At 44.5% G+C, this 16,774-nt stretch overlaps 1 protein-coding gene across 1 annotated transcript in view; it reads right to left on the reverse strand.

The window, feature by feature from the left end:
* gemin5 (gem (nuclear organelle) associated protein 5) overlaps positions 1 to 16,774 on the reverse strand; it is a 48,216-nt gene that overhangs the window by 21,073 nt on the left and 10,369 nt on the right. Inside the window, exons 8-14 of the mRNA XM_048234994.1 lie at positions 16,091 to 16,303; positions 15,621 to 15,706; positions 14,669 to 14,751; positions 12,713 to 12,846; positions 11,098 to 11,171; positions 10,459 to 10,640; positions 8,191 to 8,330 (exon numbers count right to left, since the gene is read on the reverse strand). Coding sequence (XP_048090951.1) covers positions 8,191 to 8,330; positions 10,459 to 10,640; positions 11,098 to 11,171; positions 12,713 to 12,846; positions 14,669 to 14,751; positions 15,621 to 15,706; positions 16,091 to 16,303 — 912 coding nt within the window. The remainder of the gene's footprint in view (positions 1 to 8,190; positions 8,331 to 10,458; positions 10,641 to 11,097; positions 11,172 to 12,712; positions 12,847 to 14,668; positions 14,752 to 15,620; positions 15,707 to 16,090; positions 16,304 to 16,774) is intronic.

Raw genomic sequence — 16,774 nt, forward strand, 5'->3', positions numbered from 1 at the left:
TTTACTCATATTTTCAACAGTGCAAATACCACAGGAAGAGTGTGTTACTGTTCAGGATGTGACACGGTACACTCCCTCAAGTTTCGCTTCTGGATTCCAGCAAAACTTCATTCATTCTGATTCCATCCAGACACAAACACTCAGGGCTCGATGCACCAACACATTCTGATTAGGGGTCGACCAATTATCGGCCGGGCCGATTAATAGGGCCGATAATTAGCATTTTTATAATTATCGGTATCGGCCATTTTTTCCACCGATAAGCCGATATTGAAATGGATAAAGAATGAAACGCGCTACTTTGTCTGTAAAGCGTCTCTCACTCCCTGCATTTGCTACTCTGTGGTCAAGAACATTGTCCCGCCCACTACACCGTCTGATTTGTTAGTTAGCACAAATGCAGCCAATCAGGATAGAAGATTGAACATAGAGAAAGTTTCTCACTGAGGCAGACTGTAGACTGGACTTCAGCTGTATGGAGCTATTTTTCAAAGGTAAGGAAGGTAGCCTACCTTACATTGCTGAAGTTGCAATGAATCACAATAATCTACACTGAAGTTACAAAAACACCACTTTGTAAGCTATTGTGTCTTTGATCAATAAGTAATGCACCCACTTCCTTTATTTAGCGAATTCCCGATTGATGCACGTTACTGATGCTGTTTACTAGTTAGCCTACAAACTCGGGTGCTGCGCGTCGGGAGTTCTCTGCCTCCGACACGTCCGTTAATTGTGAATAACAGACACCTCAGTGGACATAGTAGACAAGTCCTAAATGATGCGATAGCGAACGTCAAAAAGTCTAATTGCTCCTTATGAAATGGACTGTCATAGCCGTATTTAATCCGACCTGAACTAAATCGCGTCCTCAGCTGGATATAAACGTGCCTTTTAGGCTCTCAAAAGTGTAGCATATGGACACAAATTGCATGCTTAAATAGCCTAACAACTATTTTAAAACTGTTTTGTTAAACTATTCAACCGTAACACTTGTCATCACGCATGCACCTCTCCCTCTCCCTCTCTCGTGCACCCACACACATGATGGCAAAGCATCCTCTTTGTGACAGGTCCCTTAACAAGCACAAAGCCCATTGTGTAGGCCTACTCTCACATAATTGCTATCACTCAGCTCTTGGATTAACATGATACACAGGATTTACACTTGCAAGTGATACAAGTTGATAGACAATTGTGTCAATCAAAAGAAGAAAGAAAAGTTTGCATAATTAAATGCTTTTGAATGAAATTTTTGCAGCATATCGCCTTTACTATTTACCCCCCTTTTTGACAACTGACATATCAGTTATCGGCCTCCTGTTTTGGTAATAATTGATATCGGTATCGGCCCTCAAAAAACCATATCGGTCGATCCCTAATTCTGATTCGATTCAGACACAAACACTCAGGACTAGATGCATAAACACATTTCCGGCCACTTGCCCCCTCGCAACATGCGTGTAAAAACATGGCATGGTAGGCTGTGAGTGCGTGCGTGCGTGCGTGCGTGTGTGCATGTGTGTGCATATGTGCGTGCGTGCATGCTTTTGTGTGTGTGTGCGCGTATGCTAGAGGTCTGTACTCCCGCGGTAGACCCGCGGGACCCGACGCAAAAGAGTGCAGCGCGGGACCAGGGTAGGAATTTCACGGCGGCCACGACGGCCATGGCCGTCGTAGCCCCTTGGGTTGGCCGTGAGGCCCGTTTGAAAATCAGAGGTTTATAGGCCACGGTGGCCTTGGTGCCCCCTTCTTTCAATATTCTGCTTTGCGTCCTACTAATAGCGATTTTTATTTAGCCTGTGGCCTGTAAAAATTATCTTAGCATTCACAGCGCAAATTAATTTAGTCTTTTACGCAGTGGAAAAAGTGACATCGCAAGAAAGAAAGTGCGCCCAAATTCACCCATTCTCAGTTGAACTACTCGTGAAGTAGCCTATTCATCACACAGACATCACAAGTATCACATGAAAGAGCTTTTTCTCAGCTTTTAAACGATGTTAGCCGATAATTGCTGTGTTGAACGGTTCGCGAGAAAAGTAAATAATATAATTCAATTTAATCATACATTCTACTGAAGGTTTTGCGTCCCATGATCTCCCTACCCATTTATCTCGGTGGAATACTTTACGAACCCTTCTTTTAACACACGACAAACCGTATATCAGAATAAACAGGAGACCTTAACGAACATAAAGGTGTAAAGCAGTCCCCTGTACAGTTAGCCGTTCCAGAGTAATACAGTTTTGAATTTGCAGTAAAGTTCGACATACATGGATGTCTACAAATTTGGGCTTTAAGTTTTACAATGTGTTTAAATTGTTCCACATGATTTCATAACGGGCCAAATACAAAATAAATGTTACAAATATCGCCTAGATATTGGTAAATCAGAGGACAGCTGACTAAGAGTTTGTGAAAGTAGCCTTAATAATCACAAAATGCTAAGCATGCATCTAGGCTATTTGAGTTTCTTAAAGCTGAGCTGTGCTTACATTGTTCAATACATGATTTCATAACAGGCCGAATATATAAAATAAATGTTATATATGGCCTAGATATCTGTAAATATTAGATGATCAGATGATTTACAGTTCTATGTAATATGTCATGTTAACTTTGGCCTTGGTGCCCTGACATGTGGCCTTTGTGCCCCCCACCAAATATGCCCAACTGAAGGCCAAGTGGCCTTGCCCCCAGAATGGTGAAATTCCAAGCCTGCGCGGGACAACTTTTGAAAGCTCTTTGCGGGAGCGGGCGGGATGAGAGAGGTGCGTTCGCGGGTGCGGGACAAACCGATGATTCACTGCACTCCCGCAAATTAAATATGTACGTAAAATTAAATATGGAAATGATTAAAGTAGTGTTCATAACTATAGTTCAGCTGGATGTTCTGTTAGGCAGCATTAAAAAACGGGGTTTAAGCATAACTGACAGATAGCAGGCCTATAGCCTATATTGTCGTTTACGTGGGTTCAATTTGTTCCTGCTGCTCATTGCCAAAACTCAAAAATCGAAAGCATTACAGAGGAAGAGGGCACCAGACTAGGCCTACTTCAGTTGTTAGCCTACATTCAGAACCAAGAAACTGACATCTGGAGTCTTTCTCAGGTGTGTGTGCTCCTTTGTGAGACAGAAAGAAAAGCTGAGTAGGCTATCCCTCCTGCATGGGGGCTTTAGCTGGAGCGGACGCCATGGTGCAGGACATCATGTTACAGATGTGGGCGGGAGCCGGACTAAAATGACGCATGGTAATGCAGGAGGAGTGGGACTAAAATGACACATTGATGCGGAGCGGACAGAATAAATCAGTCCCGCGCAGACCTCTAGTGTGTGTGTGCGTGCGCGTGTGTGTGTGTGTGTGTGTGTGTGTGTGTGTGCACGTATGTTGGAGGTCCAGTGAGAGGCTGTGGGGGCTTCTAACTTATAATCCTGATGTATGATAGGAGCCATGTTGCCGTTCACCTCAGTCTCTCCATTTCCTCTCCTCCATCTCGGTTCTGTGGGGCAGTTTGTTATCAGTGTGATAATCTACTTCTCCGTCTCTGTCTCTCTCTCTCTGTCTCTCTCTCTCTCCGTCTCTCTGTCGGTCTCTCTGTCGGTCTCTCTGTCGGTCTCTCTGTCTCTCCGTCTCGCCTAACTCTGCAGGGATTGTCAGTATGATGGCAGCTTCCCTCATCCCCTTAGATCAGTGTTTCCCAAAGACTGGGTCGCGACCCACAGGTGGGTCGCAGGAGATTTTATTTGGGTCGCCAGCACAATTTATGTTGTCTAATAAATTAAATATTGGTGGTTGCATGCATGTTGCATGTTAGATCTGAAGTGAAATGGGTCGCGATGGTCTGTCATTTTTAAAAAGTTTGGGAAACACTGCCTTAGATTCTTTCTCTCTTTGTCTGTCTGTTCGACCACCTGTCTGTCTGTCCATCTGCCGGTCTACCCGTCCACCTATCTCTCTCTGTCTGTCCATCATCAATTGACTCCATTCAACTGTGCGTGTGACTGAATTATGGCGTTCAGTTGTGTTTTCTTTAATAAATTTAGTTGACGCTTTTATACAAAGCGACTTCCAGATACCAACTGCAGGGGTCAGGCAACTTAGGGTTCGGTACCTTGCTCAAGCATACAACGGTGGCAGTAAGGGAACTGAACCCATGACTTCTATGGCTACTGCCTGCTAGCCGAGCTCCTTAACCACTACACTAGCGTCGCCCCAGAGAGGCGCTGATTGCCCCATGAGATGCTAGCCGAGCTCCTTAACCACTACGCTAGCGCCGCCCCAGAGAGGCGCTAATTACCTGATGAGATGCAAGTATGATAAATAGCACGTAAAATGAAAAGGCACAGTGTGGACTTTCTGCGGTTTGGCAATGGCTGATTATGCTGCGTTCCCAAATGTGCGTAGGATACATCAAGCCGTCAGACACAATCAGTCGTCGGCATCTGGCAGGGCTGCGTTTTTTTATGTTGGTTTTGCCCGTTACGGGCCATGCGGAGAAGAAACTCCTGACCAATAGAGGTGAGAGCGCCCACTCCTCGACAACTTATCTCAGACCGCAGCTTTACATGCAAAACCTAAAGCAGAAAAACCCACATGAAACAGCTCCTCCCACCCACCCACACAAACTCTGATCTTAGTCTTGGAACATCACCATATGAGATTATGTGTGTAGTGTGCATCAGGGTTCCCACCCATTTTCACTGACAACATTTCAAAACCTTTACATGATTTTTCAAAGACCTTGAATGAAATTTCCTTGAGTTTTCATGGCCTACAAGTACAGTACAAATTTGCTTACTGTACACCACAGGTTGGGGCCACTTATGAAAAGTGACAAGACTGGATAAAATGTGTTTTCTCCCGATCAATTATATATCTATGAAGGAAACGATCCAATGATGCGAGTTGATGTGCGCTCCATGGGTGTCACTTGACCTAAAGCTGCACTGGGGCACATGTCCAACCCAATATAAGGCACTCCAGGCGCATCCTCCCCCAGAAGAAAATGTTGTACATTTTAAAGTTTAAATGCATCAATCTGGTGCACTTTGAGAAGAAATTCAAGATTTCACTCGCTTATTTCTATATGGAAATATTTGTGCTGTAGCCTAAACTATTTTGCACTTTAGAATTTTTAGAATGCCTATGTGTATGGCCTATAGCCTGGGTGTTCCCATGCTGCCTTGCGCGCGATTTGATTCACGCTGCTAAGGCAGCCTGGAGACCATGGAGCAAATTTTCGCCCGAGATAGGGAACCAATCACAGAACAGGGGGGAAAGCAAGACGATGATGAGCTATGCACAGACGCATTTGATAGACATCCGTGGCACCCAATAAACGGATCTGGGCATTTTTTTCAAACACGAGAAAATGAACGTTTGGTTCCCAGACCACGTCTCATTGAGAAGTGGTGGCTCAAGCCAGGCTATATGGCCTAGGTATGACAAAATAAAATGTCATGACTTTTAAAAAAAACTTTCAATGAATTTACTGAATTCCATGATTTCTCCAGGCCTGGAAAATGGGATTTTACAATTCCATGACTTTTCCAGGTTTTCCATGACCATGGCAACCCTGGTGTATGTGCATGTTTAGTGACTCTATGTGTGTGTATGTATGTGTGTGTGTGTGTATGCGCATGTTTAGTGACTCTATGTATGTGTGTGTGTGTGTGTGTGTGAGTGAGTGTGTGAGTGTGAGTGTGTGTGTGTGTGTGTGTGTGTGTGTGTGTGTGTGTACCGGACTACCGAAGTCACACTTTTTTTCATAGTTTGGCTGGTCCTGCGACTTAATAGTCAGGTGCGACTTATATATGAAAAAAATTATATAATTGAACATGTTTTTAAATGTTAATTTATATTAACTGACATGAACTCTACATGAAACATTAGCGTCTACAGCCTCGAGAGAGCGCTCTCAAATGCACAAGTCCTGTGCACTTTCAGTCAGAGATTAGTGCTTGTGCTATGCCTGAAACACACGTGCATACTTAAATCCTCAAATGGCCGGGATTCTATTTATAGCCGGGCCTCAGATTCGGACAAATCAAAGCCAGTATAATTTTGTTTCAATTTAATTCATAAAAGAGCTCTTCTTAATAATTTATATTGTTGGTTGGTTTAATATTGTTGCCAATGAAAAGTCATCTTCCCACACCATGAGTCTCCAACACGTTGCTCTCAAGCTACCAGTCGCACGCAGCCCCTTTCTGAGCTAGAGGCTGAAGCAATAAGCTACATTTAAACACAATTGTTGCTACCAGGCATCAGCCTACGAATTTTATAAAAAAGTAAATCATGCAGAAGCACCTATAATTTGACTTCAGCGGTGACAAATCCTGCTGAGAGAGGGAGAGAGCAACGAGAGAGAGAGGCAGCCCCAAAGTGGTCCTGCGCGCGCGTGTGTGTCTCTGCATGAGGTTCAATTGAAGTTAGAGTTGGTCTGTCCAGTCAATAGTCCAGCATTCAGGCCACTCCATTATTAGATTAATGTCAGACAGCGCTGTAAAATCTGTGTGAATTTCTCGCATTATGATGGCTAGAGTTGCGGGACTTTTATTAGTATGCTCAATACTTAGTAATAATTTATGCACAATACCCGCGCTGAAATTTAGGCCCTGGTTAAATGCGCATCTTTTCTTGAATTTCCCCTGGGGATCAATAAAGTATCTAAGTATCTATCTATCTATCTTTTTTTCTCTCGCTCTCTTTTTCTCTCAGCATGTTCTGCTGCCAGTTTGTGCCAATATATCGTCCAAAATGCTTGATTGCATTGCATTCTCCACATTTTTAGCTAAATTTTAATTTACCACATCAGCATTTTTGTTCAGTGAATCTTTTGTAAATTGCTTTACAATAGCGTCGGGCCCTTGTCAGCAGCCTTCGGCTTGCCTCTTGCCACTATTCACTCCTTCGTCTTCAACATTCCCTGTAGAATTCTCAATATTTTTGGCCTCAATGTGTCCAGTTACATAGTCTGTCTGTTCTTAGTCTTGGATTTTGTGAAATAAATTTCTAAATATCACCTGCTTGCTGCAGCTTCGTCTGCATCGTCCTTTTAAAACCGCATCTTTTTCTCTCTCGAGCATTTAATCTGCTGCCGGCTTGTCTCTCCACATCGTCCAAAATGCTTGATTGCATTGCATTCTCCACATTTTTAGCTACATTTTCATGTACCACATCAGCATTTTTGTTCATTAAATCTTTTGTAAATTGCTTTACAATTACCGTCGGGCCTATAGGCTAATACCTGGCTTGCCTCAGCTTCGGTCACATCCTTTTAAAACCGTCTTTTTCTCTATCGTGAGTTTAATCTGCTGCCAGCTTGTCACTCCACATCGCCCAAAATGCTTGATTGCATTGCATTCTTCACATTTTTAGCTAAATTTTCATGTATCATATCAGCATTTTTGTTCAGTGAATCTTTTGTAAATTGCTTTACAATTACCGTCGGGCCTAGGCCTATCGTCTGGCTTGCTTCAGTCAGGTCTAAAACTCTAAATCTTTTTCTCTCTTGTGAGCATTTAATCTGCTGCCAGCTTGTGACTCCACATCGCCCAAAATGCTTGATTGCATTGTATTCTCCACATTTTAGTAACATTTTGGTGCACCTCATGGCATTTTCTTTCAGTGAATCTTTTGCTTTGCAATTACCTTCCTGCCCTCCTCTTGGCTGCCTTCACTCCATCTTCATTAATCTTTTTGGCCTCAATAATCTAGTTACATAGTCTCTGTTTTTGGTTTTGGATTTTGTTAAATACATTTCTAAATAAATGCGACTTATAGTCCGGTGCGACTTATATATGTTTTTTTCTTGTTCATGAAGCATTTTTTTGACTGATGCGACTTATACTCAGGAGCGACTTATAGTCCGGAAAATACGGTATGTGCATGTTTAGTGACTCTGTGTGTATGTGTCTGTGTGTATATGTGTGCGTGTGTGTGTGTAAGTGTGAGTGTGTGTGTGTGAGTATGTGTATGTGTGTGTGCATGTTTAGTGACTCTGTGTGTGCGTGTGCATGTGCATGTTAAGTGACTGTGTGTGTGTGTGTGTGTGTGTGTGTGTGTGTGCGTGCGTGAGAGTGTGTGTATGTGTGAGTATGTGTATGTGTGAGTGTGTGTGTGTGTGTATGTGTGTATGTGTGAGTGTGTGTGTGTGTCTGCGTGTGCGTGTGCGGCGTGTGCGTGTGCACCTGTGCGGTGCCGTCATAGCACACGGTGACCAGGCGTGCGTCGTGGTGAGGGCTCCAGTCCAGGCTGGTGATCTTAGCGGTGTGGCCCTCCAGACTCCTGAAGGCCTCTGTAATGGACACTGGGCTCTCACTCGGGCTCTCTAATACACACACAACACACACACACAAAATCACACACACACAAATCACACAGGCTGGCAATACAACACCAGCCGGTCAACATAACGTATATGTGATATAATGAGGCTGTGTGTGTGTGTGTGTGTGTGTGTGTGTGTGTGTGTGTCCCTCTAGACTGTTGAAGGCCTCCGTGCCCTCGCCTGGGTCAAACACACACACACACACACACACACACACACACACACACACACCAACTTCAGAACACGTGGGCTGGACAGAGGAGAGATAACAAGACTGAAAGTGACATTGTAATGATCTCATTTTTACTGGAATGAGTCGTGTCAACAAGCAGGGCCCCTTCCTGACCGCCCTGATGTAACATGACTTGAATTTTCCTCTTGGGGGTCAATAATGTATTTATCTATCCATCTATCTATCTAAATATCTGGGAAATGGAGACCCAATGCTGACCCTAATCCCACTCACTTACACAGTTTCGGGTAAGTGTAAATCAACCGACTAGTATTTCCCGGAATCTCAGTATTTCCTGACATTCTTACTCAAGCATGTCCGACCCGGAGGTTAACTGTGACCAAAATAGGAGGCTGTGTTTCGACTTGGAGCAATTAACCATATTCATATTTCTGACAGTTCCTGGTAATTATGGGGTAAATCCAGGAGCAATTCACCATATTTCTGACAGTTCCTGGTAATTATGGGGTTAATCCAGGAGTTAACAAGCAGAGGTAAATGGATTTAATGTCAAACTAGTGGATCACTGATCAATTACTTTGCAAGCAAATTCACCAGTCGGCCTAGTGTACCCATACTCTTAAGATTAGACAGAATGCGTAAAACTGAAAAGTTGGCCATAAGGTATTTACACCACACCTATCTGATTTAGCGTCTGTCTGCGAAGTTTGGACACTCTTGTTCTAAATGATGACATCACAACTCTGTGGCTGACTTGACTCCATGCTTACGCACATTTAGTTTGTATGAACTGAAAACTAAATTCAAGAAAAAAAAAATGTGTTTTCTTAACAGAGTTGTCATTTGTCAACTCTTTTTATGCTCCGCAGTAAATTACAATCATCAACATACAACAGACATCATCTCCAGACGCCAGCACAAGCATGGTGCGTTCAGCTAACCTGGGACAGTTAGTGCTGTGATTGCACCGTTTTTCACACTACTAGCCATCATGTGCTTTGCTGGTGGGATGTATGAAGAACAACAGTTAAAACATAGGCTCACTAACCTTCATTAAAAGCATAGGCTCACTAACCTTCATTAAAGCATAGGCTCACTAACCTTCATTAAAAGCATAGGCTCACTAACCTTCATTAAAGCATAGGCTCACTAATCTTCATTAAAGCATAGGCTCACTAACCTTCATTAAAGCATAGGCTCACTAACCTTCATTAAAGCATAGGCTCACTAACCTACATTAAAAGCATAGGCTCACTAACCTTCATTAAAGCATAGGCTCACTAATCTTCATTAAAGCATAGGCTCACTAACCTTCATTAAAGCATAGGCTCACTAACCTTCATGAAAGCATAGGCTCACTAACCTTCATTAAAGCATGGCGTAAGACGCTTGGTAAAGAATAATAAGCAGCTTTCAAGTGACAAAAATGGCAGAGTTGCTGAAGTGCCCTTGAGCAAGGCATCTAACCCCTCACTGCTCCCCAAGCGCCGCTGATGTAGCAGGCAGCTCACTGCGCCGGGATTAATGTGTGCTTCACCTCACTGTGTGTTCACTGTGTGCCGAGTGTGTTTCACTAATTCACGGATTGGGATAAATGCAGAGACCAAATTTCCCTCACGGGATCAAAAGAGTATATATACTTATACTTAAATTCCCAAGTTCACAGGTTTCCACTGGGAAAAATATTCCCAGTGCATGAACGGAGCATCCGGCCTCCCTCCCTCCCTCCCTCCTGTGCCTGACCGTCTACCGATGGAATTGCGGAGGTTGTGCCTGACCGTCTACCGATGGAATTGCGGAGGTTGTGCCTGACCGTCTACCGATGGCGTCGCGGAGGTTGTGCCTGACCGTCTACCGATGGCGTTGCGGAGGTTGTGCCTGACCGTGCCTCTTACCATTGGCATTCCGGAGGTTGTGCCTGAGCGTGCCTCTTACCGATGGCGTTGCGGAGGTTGTGCACATAGACGACGGCGTTGCTGGAGCCGGACGCCAGCAGGGCGTGCAGGTCGGGGGAGGAGCCGTGGGCGTGGTGCCAGCGCAGGGTGTTGATGATCTTGTGATGCTGCTCCACACTGCACAGCTGCTTCAGACTGGGCGCCGCAAACACCCCGATAGAGCTGTGGAAGGGGACAGCCTGTTAGACACACACACACACACACACACACACACACACCCGCAGCTCTTCTAGACTGGGCCCCGCTGGGGAGAGCCTGTTAGAGACACACAGCTGGTAACACAACACAAGCAGTGTTAGACCCCCACGCATAGATGCAGCTCCTGTCACTAGCTACAGTGTAAAGAGGCAGGCCAGGATGGAGAAGATTCACTTGTACCCACAATAGCACCCCCTTCCCTACAATAGCACCTTGTCTAGGCACTTCTATCCACTGAGCACAAGGGTCAGCCAGGCTTCCCTTCCCTACAGTAGCATCTTGTCAAGGCATGCTTCCCCCCCAAGTTCTGCCTCCTAATTAAGGACTTCAAGAACCGGAGATCTGTGTGAAAAATCACCAGATTACTCCGTTAACAAGCAGAGGTACGTGGAGTTACTTTAAGCACAAGGGACTCACTTACCCATCCTCATTCCCAATGGCCAGTACTTTCCCATCTGGCTTCCAGCTGAAATCGGTATGAGGTGATAGTTTGTGCTGTGAAAACACACATACACAAACACACACACATGCGCGCGCGCACACACACACACACAACACACACACACAACACACACAACACACACACACACACACACACACACAAAACAAACACACACACGAGAGAGAGAGACATTAGGGCAAAGTGAAATGCTGTATCGTCAGACACACAATCATATCCATGACACAATATTACGCGTCTTATTAAATGCTCTAGATCGGGGGTCTCCGACCCCCCGTCCACAGACCGGTGCCGGGCTGTAGGCTGGACCTAACCGGTCCGCCAAAACAAACAAAAAAACGAGTGCTATACGAAGCAACTGGATAGGCTTTCTCTGTCTATGACCTATGGTCTATGATCTTCAAACTACAAGCCTCCTCGACGAATAGATTGCTGGTCCACCGAGCCACGAATTTATGCTAGATTATGCCCGGTGCTTCTGTCTGTTAATTTGCGGCTCAACTTAATGGTGTTATGGAACCGCAGACCAAAAGAAAAAGAAACTAAATGTTTCCCTGATCAATAAATACTTCTGGGTCATTCCACGTCAATTCAACCAGGGCCCACGCACTTAGATTAAGATTAAGATTAAGAGATTGAATAAGAGTAAGTCTTATTATTACATAAGAGTAATTTTACAGTGTGTCTCCTGGGTAACATAGGTACACCTGGTAATTTTTTCAGAATTTTTTGAGACCTAAGTGCGTGGGCCCTGGTTGAACTGACGTGGAATGACCCTTCTTAATTCATAAAATATAGAGGCATAACATTAGGTGGTAGTGGTAGGCTATGAGTGCTCATTCAATGCGTATGCGCGTCTGCAACGACTCATGGGTAGGCTAGAAGCAACGATATACAGTATAAAACAATGAATGAAGTGGATTCCTGTAATATTCATGAAAACAGCATAGCGATTGGATAGCCTAATTCACTGGACGAAAAAAAAAATGGTATTGTAGGACTAATAGTAGCTTTTTGTACCAAATAGCCTATGGCGATGACAGATTTAAAGTAGGCTACATTTATTTCGCTTGACTCGCTGGAGTGAGCGCATAATGTGGGTTGTTGCGCAAATAAATGAATTAGGGAGAAGATCTGTATTTCCATTTCCAAAACGCTATAGTTTTGCTAACATCTCCACTGTTAACGTGAAATATGGTCCATGCAGGGTAGTGTCAAGCAGCAGTGAAGTGATAACCTTATGCAGGTAGCCAATGTTCAAGTCAGATAAAATATGGGCCCTGCTTGCTCTGTTAAAGTATTTCTGCCAATCTTCCAATCCGTGTTAAAAGGGTGTATTTAACAGCCAGAATTTATACATTTTCTAATTATCGAAAATCTGCTATTTTGGTTGTTTTGTCATCAGATGGGTTCCAGTAACCACTCTTGCCTGATTGGTCTCCTTTAACTCTTAACATTACCTACCTTGTTCTGATTGGTCTCCTGAAACTCTAACCTTACCTTGATCTGATTGGTCTCCTGTAACTCTGTAACCTTACCTTGATCTGATTGGTCTCCTGAAACTCTGTAACCTTACCTTGATCTGGTTGGTGTCGCAGATGAGCTTGTCTATGTTGGAGGCGTCTCCTGAGAGCTTCCAGGGGTCGTGCTGGAATATGACCCCCTCCCCTCCACAGCTGTACAGGCTGTTCGAGGGCTTATCACCACCACCTGGAAGACATTTTGTCATCAGGAGACACACAGTACACACCTCTCCTGTGAGAGACACACTGAAGCTGTTGCGCCAGAGACTTTCTAATGAGGAGACACAGCACTCAAAAGCCCTCCATAGAAATGCATGGGGCTAGTTTGTAACGCCAATATGGCCGTTACTACACATATCACACCCCTTCCTCGGCAAAACGTTGACATGTGAATACATTGAGTCAATCATGTGGTGTGATGTGAAAACATTGAGCCAATCATATGGTGTGTTGTGAAGACATCGTGCCAATCATGTGTTGTGATCTCGACGCTGGAGCAAGATTGATGTCGTGAAGCCTTGCGCACGCGCATTTCTGCTGAATAGGATGCCCGATGAGTGCCCAAAAAGCGTTGCAATATGGCCGCCGAGTGGAGGGACAATACATTGACAGATATGGCTCTTTTCGATCGTCGTTGTCTTGAAAACCTACCTCGTCTCACGGTAATATAGACCAACTTATGAAAATGTTGTGTGCCACTCCCTCCAGCAAACGGGAAAAAGGATTTCAAATGTACATTACGTTTTCCCAAGCCCCCAATTTCATGCCCCCAGAGTGTAGCGCTAAAGCAACTCGAGCTAGCTAAAACCGATTGTTTTTTGGGGTGACCTCGAGAAATGGATATCTATGTGAAAAATTGCCGGGACTCCCCTTTAACAGCTATGAGGGTAGGTAGCTAACATTAACATGCTACATCTTAACCAAGCAACTGATTTTACTTAACTGGTTAGATAACTTTAGCTATTTTGTTCGACTAGCAATACTATATTAAAAATGACAGACCAGTAATCTGTAATTTTCTGTCATAGCCTACTGTGTACAGCGTAACGAGGATGTAGATCTACCCGTAAGTGGATGATGTGCATAGAGGCCACTGTAGATTTACCAAGTGATAATGGACCAAAATCATCATTAAAACTGAGTTAAAACTGTTAAATCATGAAGCCTGTTAATAATCAATAAAAAGGAAATTCACGGTGCAGTGGGCAGAAAAATGACCCTGGAGATCCAGAGTTCTCGCGAGAGCACAATGGAGTTGTTACCCTGGAGATCCAGAGTTCTCGCGAGAGCACAATGGAGTTGTTACCCTGGAGATCCAGAGTTCCAGAGTTCTGGAGATCGCGAGATCCACAATGGAGCACAATGGAGTTGTTACCCTGGAGATCCAGAGTTCTTACCCTGGAGATCCAGAGTTCTCGCGAGAGCACAATGGAGTTGTTACCCTGGAGATCCAGAGTTCTCGCGAGAGCACAATGGAGTTGTTACCCTGGAGATCCAGAGGTCTCGCGAGAGCACAATGGAGTTGTTACCCTGGAGATCCAGAGTTCTCAATGAGTTGTTACCAGATCCAGAGGTCTGGAGTTGTTGTTACCCTGGAGATCCAGAGGTCTCGCGAGAGCACAATGGACTTGCCTCTGCGAGACACTCTGGCAAAGAGCAATGATGCACGTTACTTTTTCCCCTTGCATTCCGGGGAACCAGCTAAACTGATGAAGACAGCGCTGCAACGTTGGAGGACAGTACACATGGGTCGTAGTGTTATCTGATTGCGTCGAAGTCCGAAACCATTCAGAGTAAACATGGTCTAGTGTTATCCAATTGCGTGCAGTGAGATTTTTAAATGCATGCTTGTTGCCGCCCCTCGAGTTGTGCCATTACATTGCTCTTTGCCAGACCCTTAATCTTTCTAGATTATCAGGGTCTGGATTTTCCAGGCTACAGAAAAATGTGAAATCCTTGTAATGTAATGCAATGCAATGTAAACATTTAAGACATGAGCAATCGCTTACCGAAACTGAGCGGAGGGATGGGTGGCCCCCAGGCCAGCGTGTACACAGTCTTCTTGTGGTACGTGCTGGAGCTCTGGGGTGGTCTGATAACAGAGGAGAATGATTACACACACACACACACACGACACGCACGCACGCACACACAGTAAACACTCACTCACACACACACACACACACACAGTAAACACTCACTCTCACACACACACACACACACATACACAAGCACACACACACACACAGTAAACACTCACACACACACGCACACACACCGTAAACACTCACCCTAACTCACACATAAACACACACGTAGCCACACAGTACACACTCACGCGCACAGTAAACATGAGACAATTCTCACAGCGGACTTCATGTTTACTGTATATGTGATGTCTATGATACAATTTGTTTTTATTGTTTGTTAATAGTTTTAATGATACAGTGTGGTATATTTTTGATATAGGTTTCTCATTTACTGAAATGTTTAGTGTAACCGTGCACATGTGCTCTGAGAAAATGGTGCCCTTCATTCTTCTGTGTCCCTGAAGCTTCCCTCAGTGGAAATTTCCAGAGAGTGAGAAGACTGTTTGCTGTAGGGTGTCTGATTGTCTTCACCCCAAGGACACAGACATACCTCGGCCATTAGAAGGTTAAGGGGTTTGTAACATCCTTATCTCTGTTCATACTTCAAACGTTCAAACGATGGAATTGTTGGGGGAAAGTATCTTGTGATTTTCCATGTGTGTGTGAGGGGTATAAGAACTGGCATCACCCACAGATGTGTGGGTGATATGCTTGTTACTTTGACATTTCATGTGGGTGACTTGCTTCCGGTATCGTGAATAAAGCTGCAGTCTCACACCAGTTGTCTTGGAGTAATTTTGACCACAACAGCAATCAGCAACAACCCTAGGGTTTAGCAATTAATGACTTAAGTCTGCATCCAGTTTCTTACTTGTTTGAGAAAACGTCGTAAACACCCACTTTTCCATCGTCTGTTCCAAAGGCCAGATGAGCTTCCTTAGAGGGATGCCAGGCAAGCTGTACAGAAAATGGAGAGAGAGAGAGGGAGAGAAAGAAAGGGAGAGATAGAGAGATAGAGATAGAGTGAGGGAGAGAAAGACAGGGAGAGATAGAGATAGAGAGATAGAGTGAGATGCTATCATCAATGGCTTTCTGGAAATCCCCCCAATCAGGTTATGTTTGTAAAAAAATAAGATAGCTCTACCACAGCATGTTCCTGCAATCTACCTGCACCTAACCAGGCTGTGCGTGGATCTTGGTATCATTTAGGTTTATGTGTGTGTTCTCACCTAAGCAGGCTGTGCGTGGATCTTGGTATCATTTAGGTTTATGTGTGTGTTCTCACCTAAGCAGGCTGTGCGTGGATCTTGGTATCATTTAGGTTTATGTGTGTGTTCTCACCGCGGTCACTTTGGACCTGATGCCCTGCCAGAAGAGCCGTGTGTCGTACTTCCTCTGCAGAGAGAGGGTGTTCCACACACGGATCATGTTGTCCCCAACCCCCACGGCCAGTAGGCCCGAGGCCACCGGCGAGAAGCTGAGCGCGTACACAAACCCCCCCAGGGTGGGGAGGGACCAGCTGCACTCCAGCGTCGACAGGCTCCAGCACTTTATCTACGAGGAAACAAAACACCCAAACACACACATTACGAAACGCACATCCAAACGCACACATATACATTACAAATACAGGCTCCAGCACTTTATCTGCCAGGAAACGCACATCCAAACGCACACATATACATTACAAATACAGGCTCCAGCACTTTATCTGCCAGGAAACGCACGTCCAAACACACACATTAGAAATACAGGATCCAACACTTTATCTACCAGGAAACGCACGTCCAAACGCACACACATACATTACAAATACAGGCTACAGCACTTTATCTACCAGGAAACGAGCACCCAAACACACACATATACTGTACATTACAAATGCAGGCTCAAACACATTATCTACCAGGAAACGCACATCCAAACACACACATATAGATTACAAATACAAGCTCCAACACTTTATCTACCAGGAAACGCACATCCAAACACACACACACATAGATTGTAGTCCAAACAAATACA

The sequence above is a fragment of the Alosa alosa genome, chromosome 2 (assembly GCF_017589495.1).
Source record: "Alosa alosa isolate M-15738 ecotype Scorff River chromosome 2, AALO_Geno_1.1, whole genome shotgun sequence".
NCBI classification, from domain to species: domain Eukaryota; kingdom Metazoa; phylum Chordata; class Actinopteri; order Clupeiformes; family Clupeidae; genus Alosa; species Alosa alosa.